This window comes from Malus domestica, chromosome 12 (genome assembly GCF_042453785.1).
Source record: "Malus domestica chromosome 12, GDT2T_hap1".
Taxonomy (NCBI): domain Eukaryota; kingdom Viridiplantae; phylum Streptophyta; class Magnoliopsida; order Rosales; family Rosaceae; genus Malus; species Malus domestica.
Genome location: NC_091672.1, coordinates 6,390,462 through 6,413,083, shown reverse-complemented (window position 1 = coordinate 6,413,083; position 22,622 = coordinate 6,390,462). Strand labels below are relative to the sequence as shown.

Here is a 22,622-nt window from a genome sequence, read left to right as displayed (position 1 = left end):
GAGAACATCTAAGTCAAACAACGTGGTGCAATTTAGTCAAACATGCTCACACTTGACACCAACCTTTAATTTAGAAAATATAATCCCTCTTCTTATCCCGTTAATCTCTAATTAGTAATTAATCACACAACTAAAAATAAAACATATTAAAAATGCTCAACACTTCCCGAGGACAACAAACCCGAACCCAACTCAAAGTTTGGTTCATTGACTTGACTTTTAGTATTTTATAAAGACGGAAACATTTCAACTAATTTTAATATCTTCGTCGCCGATTATTTGGAAGAATTTCGGGACATAAAAAGGAAATAGTAAGAGAGGAAGTGGTAAATATAGAAGTTTTTTTTAACTAAAATATGTGGAAAAAGTAGAAAAGTTTGAGTTATCTTACATAAAAAGCACCTTTTAGCTTTCATACTCTATGACGCTTTCTTCCAGCGGAGACTCCAACCTTGTAAGAACTTCAGGAACTCCAGCAGCATCTCGTATTATCTGTACCAACCCAGTTGAACAACCCAAAACGTGATAAGGTACAACGTGCTACATAGCAAGTTCGATAGCAACTTCAATATATCGAACATTAAAACGATCTTATATGGTGATGACGAGTGAAAATGTTTCTAATGCACATACATTACTCACAGACCAAATACTTTACCACCTACAATTATAAGTAACGAACAGCGTATCACATATAGCCCCTAACGTATGCATCACTCCTCTCACTATCAACTGTATGAGCAAAGCTGTTGGATGAGGTAAACCCTTCAAAATTCAAATGTCCAAGTTTGACTCTACAAAACTTGTGTGCGGGGTTTGTGAAAATAGTGTTCAATCGTTCGTCAGTTGAAATAGACTTTATTAACGGTCAGAAAATCTTACATGCTAAGTAAGATTTATTTATAGCAATATCCAGAGATAGTTCATATAATAAAACAGCACAGACTAATGAAATTAGTCAAGGTCGCTATCTAGTATCTAGTGAAAACAGAGGATTCTGAATACAAAGAAAAAAACACAGCATACATGATGCATTTATAAGTTTCACCCTCTTTACGAATAACAACAACAACAACAACAAAGCCTTTTCCCACTAAGTGGGGTCGGCTATATGAATCCTAGAACGCCATTGCACACCCTCTTTACGAATGTATTTTAAAATTTAGAAAACTTTCTACCACACACATGAAAATGCACCAGATTAAATATTTTTGGAAAAACTTGAGGACTCAATTCTTTCCCATGGCAAGGAAAGGAAAGTTTATTCCAGTTGCCACCAAGACAAGGGAAATAACTTTATCTTCCTCTACAAATTAACTTCCTCATGCAGATGTTTTACCATTAATTTAGCTATATTTTAAAACTATTTAAAGCATAAATGGACCACCCGTTTTAAGTTTCACCAAGTTTTGATATGTCAAACTAAGCAGATTAATTATTTTTTTGTAGCCCTGCAATTCTCTTAATCATAGTGAGATAAGGGTCATATTTTTACGAAGTGAAACACATGTGAAACAAATTGAAACTGAACCACAAGATTAATACGCAGTATAATGCTTACAAGTATCTCCGAATCAAGATAGGAGATCATGAAGAGTCTCTCAAAAGCTCCAGCTGCATGCACAAAGTAAATGATCAGCATGGATTCATAATAAGAACTGGGTGAACATAGAGAGAAATCAGTATGGGATGAGGGTAGAAAGTTATGCTTTAATTTATCATCTTGGATGGAGCATTAGCAGGGAGCAGCACATACTAACACAAATAACACATGAGCACATAAACACTTAATATGGAACTAGGTTAGCATATAGGCAAAAAATGAGATAAGGCAAAACTGGGTGAGGGTTATCGGATTGAGCATTAGCAAGGTGCGACATATGCGACTACAAAATTGAATGAGGGTTATTGGATCCAATTTTTTTGTTTTTGAAACTAAGAAGTACTAAGCAATTTAGCTACATTCATCATTTTAAAACTAAAAATTGGATCCAAGAAGGATACCAAACATCCCCTTAATATTCTGGATTCTAGGCTGCAAACAGATCAAGCATATTCAGCAGTTGATGCCACAATGTTTGAATCTCAGTCAAAAGATTTATTCTCTGGTTATGGCCATGCTTTAGAGCACCTTAGTATTTAGGACAACCAAGAAAAAAATTTTAACTGACAGAGAGTAACATGAGAAGGGCGTCAGGTAGTCGACAGCCGGCACTCCATGGTTACGTCGAATCCTTATGAAAATGAATCTAGAACGAAATCGTGCTAAAGCTAGGACGTCACCCGTAAGTGGCGCGCTATGTGGCCCGAGCACAGTGATAAATGAGCAAGGGTCGCTGTATCTCCATCGGCACCCGGATGCAGTGTTAAATGAGCAAAGGGGCCATAGAAACTTCTTTTCGAACGACTCTACTCAAAGTTGTTTGGGAGCATATGCTCCTATCAACTTTACACGGGACACACAAAATAAGTACTTTGATCCTATTAGACGGGGGAGGGTGAAGAAGCTAGGACAGAAGGGTAGAGTTCAAGAGAGCAGAATGCGTTTAGGAACGTGAAATATAGGAACCTTAACGGGAAAATCTATGGAAGTAGTGGAAGTTATGGTGAGGAGAAGGATAAATATTATGTGCCTACAAGAAACTAAGTGGGTTGGTCGTAAGGCAAAGGATCTAGAAAACTCAGGGTTTAAACTTTGGTATTCGGGGCACAAATAGAACGAGAAACGGTGTTGGCATTATCGTGGACAAGACCTTGACACAAGATGTTGTAGATGTCAAGAGGGTAGGAGATAGAATCATGGCAATCAAGATTGTAATAGGACAAGAACTTATCAATGTGATTAGTGCGTACGCACCTCAAGTAGGGTTGGATACGAGTTCGAATGAGAAATTTTGGGAAGACCTTGGAGACTTGGTGCAAGGAATTGCTCAGACGGAGAAGTTATTTATAGGAGGAGATTTAAATGGACACGTGGGCAGGGAGACAGGCAACTATGGAGGTTTTCATGGTGGCCATGGTTTTGGGGAGAGAAACGAGGATGGGGAAGCTATCTTGGATTTTGCAATGGCATATGATCTTTTCTTAGCCAACACCTTCTTTAAGAAGAGAGAAGAACATGTGATCACCTACAAGAGTGGGTCGTCAAAAACACAAATAGATTTTCTTCTAATGAGGAAAGGGGATCGTATAACTTGTAAGGATTGCAAAGTTATACCGGGAGAGAGCTTGGCTAATCAACATCGCTTGTTGGTGATGGATGTACATATCAAAAGAGTGAGAAAAAAGAACAAGACTTGGAAGTGCCCAAGGACTAGATGGTGGAATCTAAAAGAAGAAAAACAAGCCATTTTCAAAGAGAAAGTAATCACCCAGTGTGTGTGGAATAGAGAGGAGGAAGCTAGCCAAAGGTGGGATTCCATGGTTAGTTGTATCCGAAAAGTAGCAAAAGAGGTATTAGGAGAGTCCAAGGGCTTTGCTCCACACCAAAAGGAATCTTGGTGGTGGAATGAGGAGGTATAAACAAAGGTGAAGGCTAAGAAGGAATGTTGTAAAGCCTTATACAAGGATAGGACCGATGAAAATGGTGAAAGGTATAGAAAAGCGAAGCAAGAGGCGAAGAAAGCTGTGAGAGAAGCTAAGTTAGCGGCTTATGATGATATGTATAAGCGACTAGATACCAAAGAAGGAGAGTTTGATATCTATAAACTAGCTAGAGCAAGGGAAAAGAAGACAAGGGACCTAAACCAAGTGAGGTGCATCAAGGATGAGGATGGAAAGGTTCTTGCTACAGAGAACGCGGTCAAAGACAGATGGAGAGGTTATTTTCATAATCTTTTCAATGAAGGACATGAAAGGAGTGCTTCTTTAGGGGAGTTGAGTAACTCAGAAGAGTATAGAAACTACTCATTTTATCGTCGAATCCGGAAGGAAGAAGTGGTTGTAGCTTTAAAGAAGATGAAGCATAGAAAAGCAGTAGGCCCAGACGATAAACCGATCGAAGTGTGGAAAGTTTTGGGAGAGACAGGTATAACATGGCTAACTGACCTTTTCAATAGGATTTTGAAAACGAAGAAGATGCCAAATGAGTGGCGAACGAGCACTTTGGTGCCTATCTACAAGAATAAGGGCGACGTACAAAATTGCATGAACTATAGGGGTATTAAGCTAATGAGTCATACAATGAAGCTCTGGGAGAGAGTCATTGAGCATAGATTGAGGCAAGAGACACGGGTTTCGGACAACCAATTCGGTTTCATGCCAGGGCGCTCAACCATAGAGGCAATCTATTTCTTACGAAGATTGATGGAAAGATATAGAGATGGGAAAAAGGATTTATACATGGTCTTTATAGATTTGGAAAAAGTGTATGATAGGGTCCCAAGAGACATTCTTTGGAGGATTTTAGAGAAGAAAGGAGTACGAGTAGCATATATCCAAGCTATAAAGGATATGTATGAAGGAGCAAAGACTGCCGTAAGAACTCATGAAGGACAAACCGAAAACTTTCCCATAACTGTAGGATTACACCAAGGCTCATCCTTAAGTCCTTACCTTTTTGCGTTGGTAATGGATGAGTTAACAAGACATATTCAAGATGATATTCCTTGGTGTATGCTTTTCGCAGACGATATAGTGTTGATAGATGAAACTCATGAAGGGGTAAATGCAAAGCTTAACCTTTGGAGAGAAGTGTTGGAATCTAAAGGTCTTCGCCTAAGCCGATCAAAGACAGAATATATGGAGTGCAAGTTCAGTGCAAATGAAGGCCAAAACGAGTTAGGGGTGAGGATCGGAGATCAAGAAATACCAAAGAGCGACCGTTTTCGTTACCTACGATCTATCTTGCAAAAGAACGAAGAATTAGTTGGAGATCTCAACCATAGAATACAAGCTGTATGGATGAAGTGGAAGAGTGCATTCGGCGTGTTGTGTGACCGCCGTCTGCCACTGAAGCTCAAGGGAAAATTTTATAGGACGACAATAAGGCCGGCGATGCTGTATGGCACAGAATGTTGGGCAGTGAAGCATCAACACGTACACAAAATAGGTGTAGCAGAGATGAGGATGCTTCGTTGGATGTGTGGGCACACGAGAAATGATAAGATTAGGAATGAGGATATCCGGGGAAAAGTAGGAGTAGCCGAAATTGAAGGAAAGATGAGAGAAAATCGGTTATGGTGGTTTGGACATGTGCAAAGAAGGCCTACTGACGCTCCGATTAGAAGATGCGACTATGGGACAGAGGTTCAGGGCCGAAGTGGTAGAGGAAGACCTAGGAAAACTTTGGAAGAGACTCTAAGAAAAGACTTAGAGTACTTGGATCTAACAGAGGACATGACACAGGACCGAGCACAATGGCGTTCTAAGATTCATATAGCCGATCCCACTCAGTGACTTGGATTTTCCAAGTTTCCAACCGAGAAGTTTTCCTCACTCGGGAAATTAAGGGAACACTACCTCAACCTACATGCTCCACTCACAAAGCTTCAACATACAAGCTTCAACAAAAGAAAAATTCAAAGAACTTAGCGAAGAAGGATTTGGTGTATTTAACACAATACGTTGAAATGAAGCAAAGCTTATTTATTGATATCCCCAATAAGTTACAAATATGTACATATACATGAGTCAAAATAAACAAACAAGAGGGAGCCTTCACAAAGGTTGCTTAGGAGAAGTCTCAGCAGTCGGTAGAGCCCCAGAAAGAGAAGGCACCGGAGGGGGATCATTCGGAGCCTCAGTACTGGACAGAACCCTAGAAGGAGGAGGCATCAAAGGTTGATCATTTGGAGCTTCATTACGCGGTACAGCCCCAGAAGACGAAGGCAATAAATGCCTTTGGAACAAACCCACAAACCTCTGATGATCAAGTAAAACCTGACCATCAGATTCCTTCATCTGGTCAAGCTTCCTCTTCATGTTTGTAGCATAGTCATGTGCGAGCCGGTGCAACTATTTATTCTCATGCTTGAGCCCTCTAATCTCCTGTTTGAGACTCATCACTTCAGCCGCCAATGATTCAACTTGGCGGGTTCGAGCAAATAGGCGTTGGGCCATATTAGACACAGAACCTGCACACTGAACACTGAGAGCCAGAGAATCCTTAATAGCCAACTCATCAGATCGTTTGGAAAGTAGTCTGTTATCTTTGGGAGTGAGAAGGTTCTTGGCCACCACTGCAGCGGTCATATCATTCTTCATCACGGAATCCCCAACGGTAAGAAGACCAGTAGGGAAGACGAAGGATGGGCGCCATATGTTGTCTGGAGAAGGCGTGGCTGCCTCTTCAACAAGGTTCAAGTCAAAACGACGGTCGGAGGGGCCAGACATTTTCAAAGGTGTTGAAGAGAAGAGGTCGGACAAATCAAGATCTTAGAAGTGCAAGAATGGAGCTTCTACTGGTGGAGATTCAAGTGTGCTTTGGAACTTAATGCCAACCTCTATAAAAATCTGCACTCGACGGAGCTTCAGAAATCGAAGAGGCGCCTGCTCAGAAATCGAAGAGGCGTTTGCTTTCTCAAAAGCTGGGTTGCTCAGAGACCACGAGGGTTGATCTCAGAAATCGAAGAGGCGTTTGCTTTCTCAAAAGCTGGGCTGCTCAAAGACCACGAAGGCCGATCTCAAAAATCGAAGAGGCGCTTGCTTTTTCAAAAGCTGAGCTACTCAGAGACCACGAGGGCCGATATCAGAAATCGAAGAGGCACCTACTTTTTCAGCCTTGTCAGCACCTGTCACACGCACACTCAGCTTTGTGGGAATTACGGGCATTCTGTCGAAGATTTCTGGTGAAGTAGAAAGCATATGAATCTTACTGTTCAATCACCCATTTTCCACACGCAACATTAGTTCATGGGTACCACAGATAACTTTGCCAAAGTTCTCTGACAAAGTTGAGACACGTGAAACTTGCAGCTCCCACTACATCGCTCTGACCAAGAAGGGTAAAAGAATAACAAAGAAACAACACTAACAAAGTTTAGACACATAAATTTTGAAGGTCTAGCTACCATATTATTACCCACAAGGGTAAAGGAACAGTACAACTGCTGAATAATTGGAAAGTCCCTGTGTGTCAACCTCTGTGCTCTGTGGCAAGGTAGACTAGCAAACATGCCCAACTTTTACCCACATTCGAGAAAACACTCCCAACAAGATTGCTTGCTCCAAAATCGAAGAGGCACCGCCCTCCGAATCTCGAGAGCCAGACTCCCAACATGATTACTTTCTCAAAAATCGAAGAGACACCGCTCTCCGAATCTCGAAAGCCAGACCCCCAGCAGGATTGCTTTCTCAAAAATCAAAGAGGCATCATTCTCCGAATCTCGAGAGCCAGATCCCCGACAAGATTGCTTGTTCGAAAACCGAAGAGGCACCACTTTCTCAACTTCGAGAGCCAGACCTCCTTGGATAAAGCTTGTCTGTAATCTTCACACGCAAAATCAGCTTTCCAGACACCACAGACCACTTTTTCAAAGTGCTCTGACAGAGTTAAAACATGTGAAGCTGGCAGCTCCCACTACCGTGCTATGACCAAGCAGGGTAAATGAATAGCATTACTACTTGTTGTTAGGGAGACTCCTATATATGTCGACCTCCATCCCCAACGGACAGGCAGACCTGCAAAAATGCTCAACCCTTCCTCATATCTGAGAGTGCACTCCCAACGAAGTCTTTCGAAATATTCAGCTTTCTTTCCCCTCGATAATACCTCTGCAAACAAGCTATACTAGAGCAATAATATCTCATATCATCAGGGTTAAAAGCAAGAGTATCCCATATCATGCTTTTTCCCTGTCTTCTCATTTGGCCTTGTTCTTACCTACAAGACAAGGAGAAAGAGAGCAATCAGTCAGCACTTGGAATCAAGCTTCCAGTCAGGAACTGACTGCCTGGAACCCCTTACCTGATTACTTACCTAGCATTGCTCTCGAGTACTCATCTTCAACATCTTATGCTTCCAGGGAAGATACCGCATCTGCCTGAGGAACAGATAGGGCAAGTGAGAAGGATACAAGGAAGCATGTGGAGACAAGCGTGACAGCACACGTGCCGATACATCCACTACTTTGTCAAAAGCAAAAGTATCCCATATCAGCAGGGTCGAACGTACTCTAGATTTGATGGACTTGTTTTGACCCTCAAATTCTTCAGTCGGCCTTATACTCTGGAGGAAACCAAAAAACCCTCCAGCCCAGTTCAAGAATAAGCCTGTGGAAAGTTACTTCTTCAAAAGCAAAAGTATCTCATATCATCTCTTCTCATTTTTCTTCTCTTTATCCTTCATGCTGCCTGCAAGATAGGGAGAATGAGAACAATCAGCCGGAACTTGAAATCAAACTTCTGATCTGGGACTGATTGCTTGGAGCTCTGATTGCTTACCTTGTCTGTCGTCTCTTTCAGCAGATCTCCTAGCTCGGCGACTTGGGGGACTCCTACTACATGGTTTGTATCGCGCTTGACCAAGCATGAAACTACAAGTAAGCTTCAAGTGAAATTGATACATTACCTTGTGCATCTCCACCAGTTAAAGATACCACCCCTGGATGGAGGAAGAGTACTTCCAGAGAAGATGCCACATCTACCTATGAGACAGATAAGGCAAGTGAAGACGATACCACACTTCGGTACTTAGAAGTTTCGTGATTACGATATCATTCTCCCACAATATTTCCTAATGTCATTTGTACTAAATCATTCACTTGTACTCACTAAAGGAGAGCTTGAACCTATGTACTTGTGTAAACCCTTCGCAATTAATGAGAACTCCTATATTCTGTAGACGTAGCCAATCTGGGTGAACCACGTACATCTTGTGTTTGCTTTCATGTCTCTATCCATTTATATACTTATCCACACTAATGACCGGAGCAATCTAGCCAAGATCACAAAAAGCGACCATTTTCGCTACCTAGGATCTATCTTGCAAAAGAACGGAGAATTAGATGGAGATCTCAACCATAGAATACAAGCTGGATGGATGAAGTGGAAGAGTGCATCCGGCGTGTTGTGGGATCGTCGTAGGCCACTGAAGCTCAAGGGAAAATTTTATAGGACGGCAATAAAGCCAGCGATGCTGTATGGCACAGAATGTTGGGCGGTGAAGCATCAACACGTACACAAAATTGGTGTAGCAGAGATGAGGATGCTTCGTGGGATGTGTGGGCACACGAGAAAATATAAGATTGGGAATGAGGATATCCGAGGTAAAGTAGGAGTAGCCAAAATTGAAGGAAAGATGAGAGAAAATCGGTTACGGTGGTTTGGACATGTGCAAAGAATGCCTACTGACGCTCCGGTTCGAATATGTGACTACGGGACAGAGGTTCAAGGCCGAAGGGGTAGAGGAAGACCTAGAAAAACTTTGGAAGAGACCCTAAGAAAAGACTTAGAGTACTTGGATCTAACGGAGGACATGACACAAAACCAAGCGCAATGGCGTTCTAGGATTCATATAGCCGACCCCACTTAATGGGAAAAGGCTTTGTTGTTGTTGTTGTAGAGAGTAACATGAGACTTACATTTACAGATAGAAAAATCTCCTTCAAGATATCGTACCACTACCCATAGTTACCATCAATGACTGTCCCCCTTCAGACTTAGGTATTTATCAATTTGAGAGGGAAGAAAAAGCAGCTCATCTTTCAAGGAAAGCAAATGTTTTATAGCTCTCTTAACTCCAACTAAATTCAATTAACAGGGAAATAAAGGGAAAACTTCTACAGTAAAACGAAAGATTAACTACGGTCTAGTGGTATTCCCCCTCACTTATAAGTGAGAGGTCTTAGGTTCGATTCTCGCTAAAGGCAAGTTTGAATCACATTACTGATAGCCCAGTGTGAGGCTTAGCCCACTCCCCCACCCCTAGTGTAGATAATATCGTTTGTTCAAAAGAAAAAAAAAACTTTTTGTACATTTATAAAAAAATTAAATAAATTAAACGACTTAAAGAACAGCAACAACATTTTCAGAAATTTTAAGGTAGGCCTATGACGTTTGACCAAGTGCCAACAGTACCTCACAGAAGACAATTGGCACCCTTGGATTTACAGAGAGGAGACGTAACGGCTGATTAACATGCAGGGAGGGTTAGGATTCATAGGATAAAAGAACTCCCCAGCATCTTAGCATCTTTATCCCAAATAGCCAGTTTCCAACGTTCATATACTGTCTTAGTAAATACTAAATAGTACCTGACCACAAAAGAGCACATATTCTTCTGACTATGGCATTTAAAGGATGATTGAAGTGATTCAAATTTCATAGACTGCAAAGAAATTCGCAAGCATCTTCTATCCCAATAGTTGGATATCCATAATTTCATATACAAGTACTGTTTCATTGTGTATTACAAGCCCAAAACATGGCAGATATTATTCTGACAACACGTTTAAAGGAGTTTACTGGAGCTTGAGACTCAACTATGCAATTAAGATAAAGAAATAACTGGTTTAGAAAAGCATCACACTTACTTAAAGGAACTTTCAGCCCGCTGGAAAAGGCACCCCTAATAGGCAGAGGAAGTTGTTGCACTATGTTTATGGCCTGACCAAGTGCACCTTTTAGCTGGTCTGGTATTGCCTCTTCAATTACTTTTGGTGTCTCAAGAACCCCCTCAACATATTCCTCTTTCATTCGAACTGGTCCCTCCACAGTTAACTTCGTTGACAAAGTAAACTCGCCTTCTATCTGCACAGCACCAGCGCGAATTTCATAGTGAATGCTCAGAAAAAAAAAATTATATCAGAATGCAAACAGAACAGACAAATAGAAGAAATGATAGGTAACATCATGTCTAAATCAAAAGTATGGCTTGACTATTTCTTATCTTAGAAAATACTAGCAGACTAAAACTTTTACTTGTTTCTCTCTCCCTTTCTCACTTTCATTTGTATCTAACAACCATATTACATGAATTTAATTAGATGGGCTATTTGCTACTTTTCCTAAGTTTCCAGGAAAAAGGATGAAAACAAGTTGCAAAATTTGGTTTACACAGATCTACTGGCTGCTCTTGTGATGTGGTACCTCAATAAATTACACATGCAAGCCAAGGTTCTGGTGCAAACACAACCAACTTGCCCTAACCAAACACTGTTGTTATAGCATAAACCAACTTGCCCTAATCAAACGCTGTTGTTATAGCATAAACATGATTCATGTCAGTTCAATGTCCTTAAAATTGTGCTAGAGCTGGGATTTCACATGGATATGTGACAAGTGCGGTATTTACCCTGAGTGCTTCATCATATAATTGGACATATACAATGGACTGAGGACTTTTAAAGTAAAAATATATACCGAGTTCAACACTTTCAATTTTGCCATAATCTTTGCATTCTCATCCTTGATGACCACCTCCATTTTTGTCAAACTAGCCAAAGTTGAAGGAAACCTCCTGCAGCAATAGAAACATTGCTTAAATGCAACAATACAGTAAGCTACCTTTTAATTCAAACTTCAAATTAATTACACATAAAAACCCAGAAAATATTCTAGACCAATCAAACAATGAAATAGATAAACATGTGCAGCACTTACTCAAACAAAAATCTGGCAGCAAATAGACCTGGGCTTCCAGATCCAAACCACTCGAAATTCCATCGACCTTCCAAAAAAGGCGACCTGGGTAGCTGAACAAACCATTGAACATCTCATCCAAACCAAAAAGAAAAGGTGTTGTCATGCATTGTTCAGATATGCGCTTACGTTGTAGGACGTTGTGTTGGATTGACTCGTTCCAAAGCAGTTATCCTCTCATTCACATCAATCCGCTCCATGTCTGTTGTCTTCCCTGTGACTAAAGCCTCAAAACCCCCAGCATCCCTAAACTGAAACAAAAGGTTTTCACATTAACGTTTTGACATAGAAATTCTACAACAAGACCTAAACTATTAATACCTTAACACAAAAATATATATACAATTTCCAGATAAATTGAATGGAGCTATATTGCCATGGTCCCACTAGGGTGTTGTTGACCCCAACAACATCATGTTTCTACCACTAGTTATCACTCTTGACCCCAAAGAAACTCAAGAAATAGAAAATACCATATTCGATTGATATCTTCTCGCTAAGTAAGGCTTGCACCAGATACTGTAGTGCACTAGGACCAAGATATATGCATATACATATGAATCACATGTGTTTGATAGAGTAAAAATAAGTGGGTACTTTTGCTTAGGTCTTCCACGATATTAACCTGAAATGTTTGGTTCCTAAAAATTGAAATCAACATCACACAATGAAGTAGAAAATTTGATCGAAAACGAGAGTTTAATTGTTACTATATGGGTCTCATGAGTTTCGTTCCTATAAAATAGTGGGACACATATATGAAACTCAGTAATCCCGATCATTTTGAACCTGCATCTGAGAATCAAACTCACATAAGCCATTGTGAAAGGTTTTAGTACAAATATGAACAATCGCACATGAATATATAGCTAGCCAATAATCAATATATGAAATAGTTTTATCATTCCCCCATTGGGATAAAACTGCTCCGCCGCTGCATGGTCTTAATACTTAAGCACTTTTGTAATTTGAAAATAGCAACCAAACAGTGCCTTACAATTGCCATGACTCTCATTTCAACTTCCTAAACAACCAATAGTGCAAAAAGCTAACTATTTCTCTTCTAATTAACAGAATTCTATGTAAAATTGCACAGGCTCACAGCGAGAAGCAGCGATTCTTTGGCGGAAAGCCTCTCCATTTCCTTAGCATACGCAGCAGAAGCGCCGGGCACGGCCTGCTGAACCATCGCTCGGCACACGGACCGCCGGAGCCGAATCATCCCCACTCCGGAGCATTTCCGGCGACGCTGCGGCGACCTGCCAACGGGGACCAGCGAAGTGGCAGCGGTCGAAGAGAAGGACGACGACGGCGGTGAAGACGGAGACGAACAGCGCGAGGCAATCGAAGAAACGGCAGAGAGCTGGCTCTGCACGGACGCCATTGGAGAGAGGGAAACCCTAGGGAGAGAGCTGAGAGAGGAGAAGCGGAGTGGTGTTGAATAGTCAGATACTACAGCGAGAGGAGGGGAGACAGGTGCGTGGTTGAAGGGTGAGAGGGAAGCTCGTGTGCGTCCGAGAGAGGGGTACTTTCGTCATTGGATAAATTCGAGGTTGACAAAAAAGTGGAATATGGAGATGCGGGGTATCGAACCCCGTACCTCTCGCATGCAAAGCGAGCGCTCTACCATGTGAGCTACATCCCCATCTTCACTTTTCAACATGATATTTGCACATTTATCGAGAATAAACAGTGTTTAGTTTGCCCTACTTAGCTTTGGCAGGTGAAATTCTCTGCTGCTCTTTCTTATTTTCCCGCCATGGAAGCCATGGAAATCGATTCGGAGAAGAACCTCCACAGAAAGCATTCCGCCTACACCTTGCTGGTCTATACTCTCTCTCTCTCTCTCTGTCAAGAAATTTTACTTCTTACATCAACTTGTTTGTTTGCCGAGAAAGTATAAATTTTTTCTTGCTCAATCCGAAATTTCAGTTCTTTTTCTAGGGTTTCTCAGCAACCGTTCCCAAATTACGAGCCACAACTGACATTTTCAGAGCAACTATCATGAAATTACTTCTTAATTTCAAATTTTGGTTATTGGGTTTTTATTTTCTTTGAGATTATGTGTTAATTAACTTAATTGTAGGACGAGAGGTTTGAGATTCAGAAGGAAATGTACAGGGGTCAACAGTACAGCCAAATATACTTCGTCCGTCTACATATGATGAGGACGCTCCTCTATTCCCTTGTCCCTAACTGGAAACCCCATTTGCCAGGTTCTCAATTTTTTGTATTTATTCTAAATTTTAGATTTCGGTTTTCTTGTTAAATGGCGTTCTCGACGGAGTTCATGGCACGTTGCCTGTAAATTTGTCTTTGAATTGGCCACCTGTGGAAGATAATCGGCTTTGTATAAATTAATTTAAAGTACTTGGATCTAACGAAGGGGTAGAGGAAGACCTAGGAAAACTTTGGAAGAGACTCTAAGAAAAGACTTAGAGTACTTGGATCTAACGAAGGACATGACACAGAACCGAGCACAATGGCGTTCTAAGATTCATGTAGCCGATCCCACTCAGTGACTTGGATTTTCCAAGTCTCCAACCGAGAAGTTTTCCTCACTTAGGAAATTAAGGGAACACTACCTCAACCTACATGCTCCACTCACAAAGCTCCAACAAAAGAAAATTCAAAGAACTTAGCGAAGAAGGCTTTGGTGTATTTAACACAATACGTTGAAATGAAGGAAAACTTATTTATTGATATCCCCGATAAGCTACAAATATGTACATATACATGAGTCAAAATAAACAAACAAGAGAGAGCCTTCACAAAGGTTGCTTAGGAGAAGTCGCAGCAGTCGGTAGAGCCCTAGAAAGAGAAGGCACCGGATGGGGATCATTCGGAGCCTCAGTACTGGACAGAACCCTAGAAGGAGGAGGCATCAGAGGTTGATCATTTGGAGCTTCATTACGCGGTACAGCCCCAGAAGACGAAGGCAATAAATGCCTTTGGAACAAACCCACAAATCTCTGATGATCAAGTAAAACCTGACCATCAGATTCCTTCATCTGGTCCAGCTTCCTCTTCATGTTTGTAGCATAGTCATGTGCGAGACGGTGCAACTGTTTATTCTCATGCTTGAGCCCTCTAATCTCCTGTTTGAGACTCATCACTTCAGCCGCCAATGATTCAACTTGGCGGGTTCGAGCAAATAGGCGTTGGGCCATATTAGACACAGAACCTGCACACTGAACACTGAGAGCCAGAGAATCCTTAACAGCTAACTCATCAGATCGTTTGGAAAGTAGTCTGTTATCTTTGGGAGTGAGAAGGTTCCTGGCCACCACCGCAGCGGTCATATCATTCTTCATAACGGAATCCCCAACGGTAAGAGGACCAGTAGGGGAGACGAAGGATGGGCGCCATATGTTGTCTGGAGAAGGCGGGGCTGCCTCTTCAACAAGGTTCAAGTCAAAACGACGGTCGGAGGGGCCAGACATTTTCAAAGGTGTTGAAGAGAGAAGAGGTCGAACAAATCAAGATCTTAGAAGTGTAAGAATGGAGCTTCTACTGGTGGAGATTCAAGTGTGCTTTGGAACTTAATGCCAGCCCCTATAAAAATCTGCACTCGACGGAGCTTCAGAAATCGAAGAGGCGTTTGCTTTCTCAAAAGCTGGGCTGCTCAGAGACCACGAGGGTCGATCTCAGAAATCGAAGAGGCATCTGCTTTCTCAAAAGTTGGGCTGCTCAAAGACCACGAAGGCCGATCTCAGAAATCGAAGAGGCGCTTGCTTTCTCAAAAGTTGGGCTGCTCAGAGACCACGAGGGCCGATCTCAGAAATCGAAGAGGCACCTACTTTTCCAGCCTTGGCAGCACCTGTCACACGCACACTCAGCTTTGCGGAAATTATGGGCATTCTGTCGAAGACTTCTGGTGAAGTAGAAAGCACATGAGTCTTACTGTTCAATCACCCACTTCCCACACGCAATAGTAGTTCATGTGTATCACAGATAACTTTGCCAAAGTTCTCTGCCAAAGTTGAGCACGTGAAGCTTGCAGCTTCCACTACATCGCTCTGACCAAGACGGGTAAAAGAATAGCAAAGAAACAGCACTAACAAAGTTTAGACACATAAATTTTGAAGGTCTAGCTACCCCATATTATTACCCACAAGGGTAAAGGAACAGTATCACTGCTGGATAATTGGAAAGTCTTTGTGTGTCAACCTCTGTGCTTCGTGGCAAGGTAGACTAGCAAACATGCCCAACCTTTACTCACATTCGAGAAAACACTCCCAACAAGATTGCTTGCTCCAAAATCGAAGAGGCACCGTCCTCCGAATCTCGAGAGCCAGACTCCCAACATGACTACTTTCTCAAAAATCGAAGAGAGGGTAAAGAAACAGTACCATTGCTGGATAATTGGAAAGTCCCTGTGTGTCAACCTCTGTGCTTCGTGGCAAGGTAGACTAGCAAACATGCCCAACCTTTACTCACATTCGAGAAAACACTCCCAACAAGATTGCTTGCTCCAAAATCGAAGAGGCACCGCCCTCCGAATCTCGAGAGCCAGACTCCCAACATGATTACTTTCTCAAAAATCGAAGAGACATCGTTCTCCGAATCTCGAGAGCCAGATCCCTGATAGGATTGCTTGTTTGAAAACCGAAGAGGCAACACTTTCCCAACTACAAGAGCCGGATCTCCTTGGATAAAGCTGTCTGTAATCTTCACACGCAACATCAGCTTTCCACATACCACAGACCACTTTTTCAAAGTGCTCTGACAGGGTAAAGGAATAGCATTACTACTTGTTGTTAAGGAGACTCCTATATATGTCAACCTCCATCCCCAACGGACAGACAGACCTGCAAAAATGCTCAACCCTTCCTCATATATGAGAGGGCACTCTCAACGAAGCCTTTCGAAATATTCAGCTTTCTTTCCCCCCGATAATACCTCTGCAAACAAGTTATACTAGAGCAAGAATATCTCATATCATCAGGGTTAAAAGCAAGAGTATCCCATATCATGCTTTTTCCCTGTCTTTTCCTTTGGCCTTGTTCTTACCTGCAAGACAAGGAGAAAGAGAGCAATCAGTCAGCACTTGGAATCAAGCTTCCAGCCAGGAACTGACTGCCTGGAACTTACTTACCTGGCATTGCTCTCGAGTACTCATCTTCAACATCTTATGCTTCCAGGGAAGATACCGCATCTGCCTGAGGAACAGATAGGGCAAGTGAGAAGGATACAAGGAAGCATGTGGAGACAAGCGTAACAGCACACGTGCCGATACATCCATTACTCTGTCAAAGCAAAAGTATCCCATATCAGTAGGGTCGAACGTACTCTAGATTTGATGGACTTGTTTTGACCCTCAAATTCTTCAGTCGGCCTTATACTCTGGAGGAAACCAGAAAACCCTCCAGCTCAGTTCAAGAATAAGTCTGTGGAAAGTTACTTCTTCAAAAGCAAAAGTATCCCATATCATCTCTTCTCATTTTTCTTCTCTTTATCCTTCATGCTGCCTGCAAGATAGGGAGAATGTGAACAATCAGCCGGAGCTCTGATTGCTTACCTTGTCTGTCACCTCTTTCAGCAAATCCCCTAGCTCGGTAACTTGAGGGACTCCTACTACATGGTTTGTATCGCGCTTGACCAAGCCTGAAACTACAAGTAAGCTTCAAGTGAAATTGATACATTACCTTGTGCATCTCCACCAGTTAAAGATACCACCCCTGGATGGAGGAAGAGTACTTCCAGAGAAGATGCCACATCTACCTATGAGACAGATAAGGCAAGTCAAGACGATACCACATTCCGATACTTAGAAGTTTCGTGATTACGAGATCATTCTCCCACAATATTTCCTAATGTCATTTGTACTAAATCATTCACCTGTACTCACTAAAGGAAAGCTTGAACCTATGTACTTGTGTAAACCCTTCACAATTAATGAGAACTCCTCTATTCCGTGGACGTAGCCAATCTGGGTGAACCACGTACATCTTGTGTTTGCTTTCCTATCTATATCCATTTATATACTTATCCACACTAATGATCGAAGCAATCTAGCGAAGATCACAAAAAGCGACCGTTTTCGCTACCTAGGATATATCGTGCAAGAGAACGGAGAATTAGAGAGAGATCTCAACCATAGAATAGAAGTTGGATAGATGAAGTGTAAGAGTGCATCCGGCGGGTTGTGTGACCGTCGTAGGCCACTGAAGCTCAAGGGAAAATTTATAGGACGGCAATAAGGCCAGCGATGTTGTATGGCACAGAATGTTGGGCGGTGAAGCATCAACACGTACACAAAATGGGTGTGGCGGAGACGAGGATGCTTCGTGGGATGTGTGAGCACACAAGAAATGATAAGATTGGAAATGAGGATATTCGAGGTAAAGTAGGAGTGGCCGAAATTGAAGGAAAGATGAGAGAAAATCGGTTCCGGTGATTTGGACATGTGCAAAGAAGGCCTACTGACGCTCCGGTTCGAAGATGTGACTACGGGACAGAGGTTCAGGGCCAAAGGGGTAGAGGAAGACCTAGGAAAACTTTGGAAGAGACTCTAAGAAAAGACTTAGAGTACTTGGTTCTAACGGAGGACATGACACAAAACCGAGCGCAATGGCGTTCTAGGATTCATATAGCCGACCCCACTTAGTGGGAAAAGGCTTTGTTGTTGTTGTTGTTGTTGTTGTTTCAATCTTTTGCATTGATTGTCATGTTATTTTCTTCTTTTTTTTATTTTTTTTAATTTTTTTTTATGATATCTGCATATCAAAATCTCTTCTTACTGAAATAGGGGTTTGCAGAAAGTTATAATTTTGATAGGAAGAATGGGGGTCAACTTTTCGTACGTGTCATTTGGTTAGAATGAAGGCAGGATTTTCTTTTGGCTACTTATTGGGATTTTTTTTTCATTGATGTTAAGTGTGAAGTATCAGTGTTTTGTGTTTCTGTTAAAATGGCAATCTGAAATATAGGGTGTTCTGTATGGTGTTGTAGTTCGCACAGTTTTGGGATTGGAAAGGGACAAGGAATGCATCATTGTTGGAACCCTCTACAAGCACATGAAACTCAAGCCTTGTGTTCTTGATGAGTACTCTAAGACGGTAGTGTACTTGTGCAATGTTAATTACTAAGTTCTGAGATTTTCTACTTTACTTGTTTATAATACTGTAAATTTTACAGAGATCTGTGACACCACTTGTCAAGCCTCATAATTTTGTGCACCCAGATGACAATCTGATTTTGGAAGATGAAAGTGGAAGAGTTAATCTTTCCGGGAATGTGCTTTCACCTACTGTGTATGTAACAGGTCCGTGTAAAAAGATACTACAACAAAGAAAAATAGTTATTTGAACTGTTTTGATTATGGTCGGGAAGAGTCCAAATTGTTTAACATTCTACTATGAATCAATATATTTGAAGCATGGTAATGTAGGACAATAGGAATAGCTAGGAACATAGAAGATATCCGGAGTCACTCTGGCCTTCAGCATCAAACCAAAGCTGTATTGGAGTCACTCCCACCAATGGTGTATCCATTCCTTTTTTGAAAGTTAGCCAGTTTTATAGGCTAATTGGTACATGAATATGGAAGGGTCCACATAGTTAGAAATTCTAAAGACTAATATATGACACTTAATGCATTATTTTTGTAACATACAGGGACTCAAAGTCAATGAACAGCATGTGTAAACTGCATAAGAAACTAGAAATACTCTAATTTCCGACTTGGCTCCTGCATCATGGCTCATTCTACATTAACGTGTTGATAGGGACTGTTGTTGGTTTACATGGAAAGGAGACTGATGCCGGTGACTTCTTAGTCCTAGATGTCCTTGAAGCTGGCTTACCACCCCAGATAGAATTGCCACTGAAATCAAGTATAATCTGAATTTTCTCCCTCTCTTTTCACTTTGCAAATTTTCTTCATTGCAGAAATGTTTGTGCTTGGCCATTTGTTTCTTTAGACTTTCACCTTATAGTTTAATATTATTATAGAAGGGTCTAATAACTTTTGGAATCAAAACCAATTCATGCAAGTTGAATACTACAAACTGATGTAGAGATTGAAAGAGAGTAATGCTAGAATTATAATATAGGTGAGAAATGTACATTTGAAATAAAGTCGAATTTATGCAAAAGTATGTTCGACAATATTCTCTATAAAAAAATATGTTTAAGGAGGAGCTAAATTCACAGAAAGTGCAACTTAAAACCTTTGCTTGTTAAGTGGAGAGTCTTGGCTTTTAGTCCCCTTTGAACTTTCTTCAAGTTTTCTCAGTTCTAGGAAGTTACAATGCCATTTTCATTACAAGTAAAAAGGAAAAAGGAAGTTACTGTTTGTATTTCTATTTTTTATACAATGTTTGTCTTGTATTTAGTTTCTCATTTCCTCTAGTATTCTTGTTCTTCCACTATTACCTTTACCTCAACCATTTTATACTAATTTTAATTTGTTTGACACAGGAGAAGGCAAATATGTTGTTTTTGTATCTGGACTTCGTGTTGGAAGCAGCTCTTTAAACCCTCTGCAGTTTCAGCTTCTTGTTGATCATATAACTGGACATTTAGGAGATGAGAAGGTTCGTGCCGTCTTATCCTTCATTATTGTGTGTTGTGCATTATATATGGAAGTGTCTTAACATGCTAACTTTGTATAACATTGAATAGGAACAAGGTATTGCAGCACAAATAGTTCATGTTGTAATTGCTGGAAATTCTATTGAGGTTCCTCATGGACTTCTTAATGGACAGGTAAACCATTTAGATCTTTCTGATAATAAGGATGAATATAATTGTTTAACTTTAATGATTTCTTATAAACTGTAGGTAAACTGTAGGTGGAGAGGGCAATGTGAAAGAATATAGTTTTGAAGTTTTTTAATCTCCATTGAAATAATAAAATGGAAACCCTAAACCTTTTGTAGTTTAGTTTCTTAAATTTTTAATTGAGATGCCTGATAGGTTTATTTGCTACAAGCAAAACTTAGTAGTTTTCTTTTTAATAGTTGTTTTGTTCATTGTTGCTAGAATTTAGCGTTAAAGGACCAATCAAGGTTGTCTGAGCCAATTAAGGAGTTGGATATCTTGTTGACTCAGGTTTGTTTAGTCATTTAATTAATCAATATACCTCATCTGTGCTCCTATCATGAACCACACTGCTTTAATCTACTTGTTCTAGATTGCTGCAGGTTTGCCTTTGGATATCATGCCTGGTCTCGATGACCCTGCTAATTTTGCCTTGCCACAGCAGGTTTGATCTATGTCCTGGAAAGTATACATACATCAACTTTTCCATGCCCAGCAGGTTTGTTTTTTGCTGATATGCTTTTCCTTTCAGCCTTTGAACAGATGCCTTTTCCCTGGGTCATCGGCTTATAACACGTTTAGATCATGTACCAATCCTCATTGCTTTGATCTTGACGATGTCAGGTAAAATAAAATTGTAGATCTAATTTGACTTTGGCATTGTTGATCAAAATTTCTGTTTTGGCATTACTTGTGGGGTAATTATTTTGACTTACTCGTATTGTGGTTTTCAGGTTTCTTGGAACATCGGGGCAAAATATAGATGATCTTGATAAGTATTCAGAAGCGAAGGATAAACTTGATTTTATTGAAAGGACATTGAGGTGGAGGCATCTGGCACCAACAGCACCTAATACCCTTGGTATGAATTATATCTTTTGCTTGTATAGTTTTGTTGGTCATCCAAATCAATTTGCTATGTTAAAGTGGTTGTCTGGTTTGGAAATTTTCAGCTTGGCTGTAATTCGTCTCCAATTTGAGAATAAACAATGAAAATAATTAGGACAATCTTTTATAATTTTGATCTTCCCATGAGTTTTTGTTTGAGTTTCTCCTGTTATCGTCGTGTTTCAGGGTGTTATCCTTTCACGGACAGGGATCCATTCCTGATCGAGAGTTGTCCTCACGTTTACTTTGTTGGTAATCAGGATAAATATGATAGTCGCTTAGTAAATGGTATTTTCTTGTAACTTCAGTCATCATTTAATAAAAATATTTTTCATGCCAAAAATGGAATTTTTTTTTAATTTTTTTATGTTCATCACTTGAATGGTCTACAAACTTGCAATTGCAGGATCTGAAGGGCAGATGGTGAGACTCATTAGCATTCCTAAATTCTGTGAGACGGGAATTGCTGTTGTGGTAAGCTGTTTGATATTTGAGCATGCTGAAAACTTCTCGAGGAATAAATTTTGATGTCATCATGATGTTAGACGAGTTTTCGTGTCTATCTGTTGGATAATTTCTCACATTCATGCTTATGTCGGTGTTTCCCAATTATACAGTTAAACTTGGGGAATCTTGAATGCCATACACTCAGTTTTGGGACTCAATTCAGCTCATAACAAGGTACGAAGTTCATCAATTACGGTTCTGACTTCTTCGTAATTTGCCTCCGGTCAATGTTGAGATGTAGAAGTATATTTTATTAAACTTTCAGTTTAGATTAGAAAGACGGCTCTTCCTGTAAGATCAAGTTATACAAACTCTGAAAGAAGGCGAAATTACGATGCTTTATGGCACGACATGCTAATTGATTTTAGTTGAAACATCTGGGAGTAATGTCATAGAAGCGCTGATGACTCAAAACTCGTTTATGGATTTTTAACTCATCCAACTTGCTTGAAAGAAGTCTATACTATTGATGTGTTGTCGAAATGTTGTCATGTACGGAATTTCTTGAACATATGGAAATGCATGTCCCGAAACCAACATTAGGATGCTTACTGAAATTTTCTCAGTTAAAATTCGAATTTTTAGACTTCCGAAGACATCCTCTAACAGCGTTTGTGGAGATCCATTGAAAAGAAATCCGAATGGATGGAATCTGCGGAGCCAGAGTGGATTTGTTTCTTATTGTAACATTTGCTTGTTGAATATCTTATGTGTTCTACAAATGGCTTTTGGTGTAATCTTTATGGTATTTATTTTCAAGTAGGCTTTCAAGTTTCAAACATGGGATGTAAATTTTATCAACTGATACAATTTTTGATGGTGTTAAATATTATTCAGGCATTAGATTTCTTTAGTTACTTCTCTATCTTCATTGTGCAAAT

General features: G+C 40.5%; 2 protein-coding genes and 1 non-coding gene across 6 annotated transcripts; 1 reads left to right on the top strand and 2 right to left on the bottom strand.

Moving 5' to 3' along the window:
* Nucleotides 1–171: 171 nt before the first annotated feature.
* LOC103443129 (probable plastid-lipid-associated protein 13, chloroplastic) lies at nucleotides 172–13,176 on the bottom strand. 2 transcript variants are annotated; one of them, XM_029090427.2, is made up of 7 exons: nucleotides 12,683–13,176; nucleotides 11,710–11,831; nucleotides 11,542–11,625; nucleotides 11,302–11,398; nucleotides 10,473–10,689; nucleotides 1,562–1,614; nucleotides 172–492 (listed from the first exon to the last, which is right to left on the bottom strand). In XM_029090427.2, the coding sequence occupies exons 1-7, from the start codon at nucleotides 12,962–12,964 to the stop codon at nucleotides 406–408; spliced, it is 942 nt and encodes a 313-aa protein (XP_028946260.1). In that variant the 5' UTR covers nucleotides 12,965–13,176; the 3' UTR covers nucleotides 172–405. The 2 variants fall into 2 exon arrangements, with proteins under 2 accessions (XP_028946260.1, XP_008380136.2); XM_008381914.4 differs by lacking the exons at nucleotides 172–492; nucleotides 1,562–1,614 and adding an exon at nucleotides 10,018–10,193 and having other exon boundaries at nucleotides 12,683–13,087.
* TRNAA-UGC (transfer RNA alanine (anticodon UGC)) lies at nucleotides 13,153–13,225 on the bottom strand. Its single transcript has one exon. It is a non-coding gene; the product is annotated as a tRNA-Ala (tRNA).
* Nucleotides 13,226–13,263: 38 nt separating this feature from the next.
* On the top strand, nucleotides 13,264–22,598 carry LOC103429235 (DNA polymerase delta small subunit-like). Of its 3 annotated transcripts, none has more exons than XM_008367381.4 (15): nucleotides 13,264–13,405; nucleotides 13,667–13,796; nucleotides 18,535–18,641; nucleotides 18,721–18,847; nucleotides 19,311–19,418; nucleotides 20,005–20,120; nucleotides 20,209–20,292; nucleotides 20,569–20,637; nucleotides 20,720–20,791; nucleotides 20,879–20,970; nucleotides 21,081–21,208; nucleotides 21,421–21,522; nucleotides 21,641–21,708; nucleotides 21,852–21,915; nucleotides 22,327–22,598. In XM_008367381.4, the coding sequence occupies exons 1-14, from the start codon at nucleotides 13,340–13,342 to the stop codon at nucleotides 21,909–21,911; spliced, it is 1,329 nt and encodes a 442-aa protein (XP_008365603.2). In that variant the 5' UTR covers nucleotides 13,264–13,339; the 3' UTR covers nucleotides 21,912–21,915; nucleotides 22,327–22,598. The 3 variants fall into 3 exon arrangements, with proteins under 3 accessions (XP_008365603.2, XP_028946258.1, XP_028946259.1); XM_029090425.2 differs by having other exon boundaries at nucleotides 22,308–22,598; XM_029090426.2 differs by having other exon boundaries at nucleotides 22,007–22,598.
* Nucleotides 22,599–22,622: the final 24 nt, after the last annotated feature.

Bases quoted from the DNA above. Each gene is read 5' to 3' on its own strand.
- LOC103443129 (XM_029090427.2), bottom strand. From the start codon at position 12,964: ATGGCGTCCGTGCAGAGCCAGCTCTCTGCCGTTTCTTCGATTGCCTCG. The intron at 11,832-12,682 runs GTGAGCCTGTGC...CTTTTGTTTCAG, and splicing joins AAGAATCGCTGCTTCTCGCT to TTTAGGGATGCTGGGGGTTT. The intron at 1,615-10,472 runs GTAAGTGTGATG...TTGTGCATGCAG, and splicing joins CGGGCTGAAAGTTCCTTTAA to CTGGAGCTTTTGAGAGACTC.
- LOC103429235 (XM_008367381.4), top strand. From the start codon at position 13,340: ATGGAAGCCATGGAAATCGATTCGGAGAAGAACCTCCACAGAAAGCAT. The intron at 13,797-18,534 runs GTTCTCAATTTT...ATGGTGTTGTAG, and splicing joins CTGGAAACCCCATTTGCCAG to TTCGCACAGTTTTGGGATTG. The intron at 20,121-20,208 runs GTTCGTGCCGTC...AACATTGAATAG, and splicing joins GACATTTAGGAGATGAGAAG to GAACAAGGTATTGCAGCACA.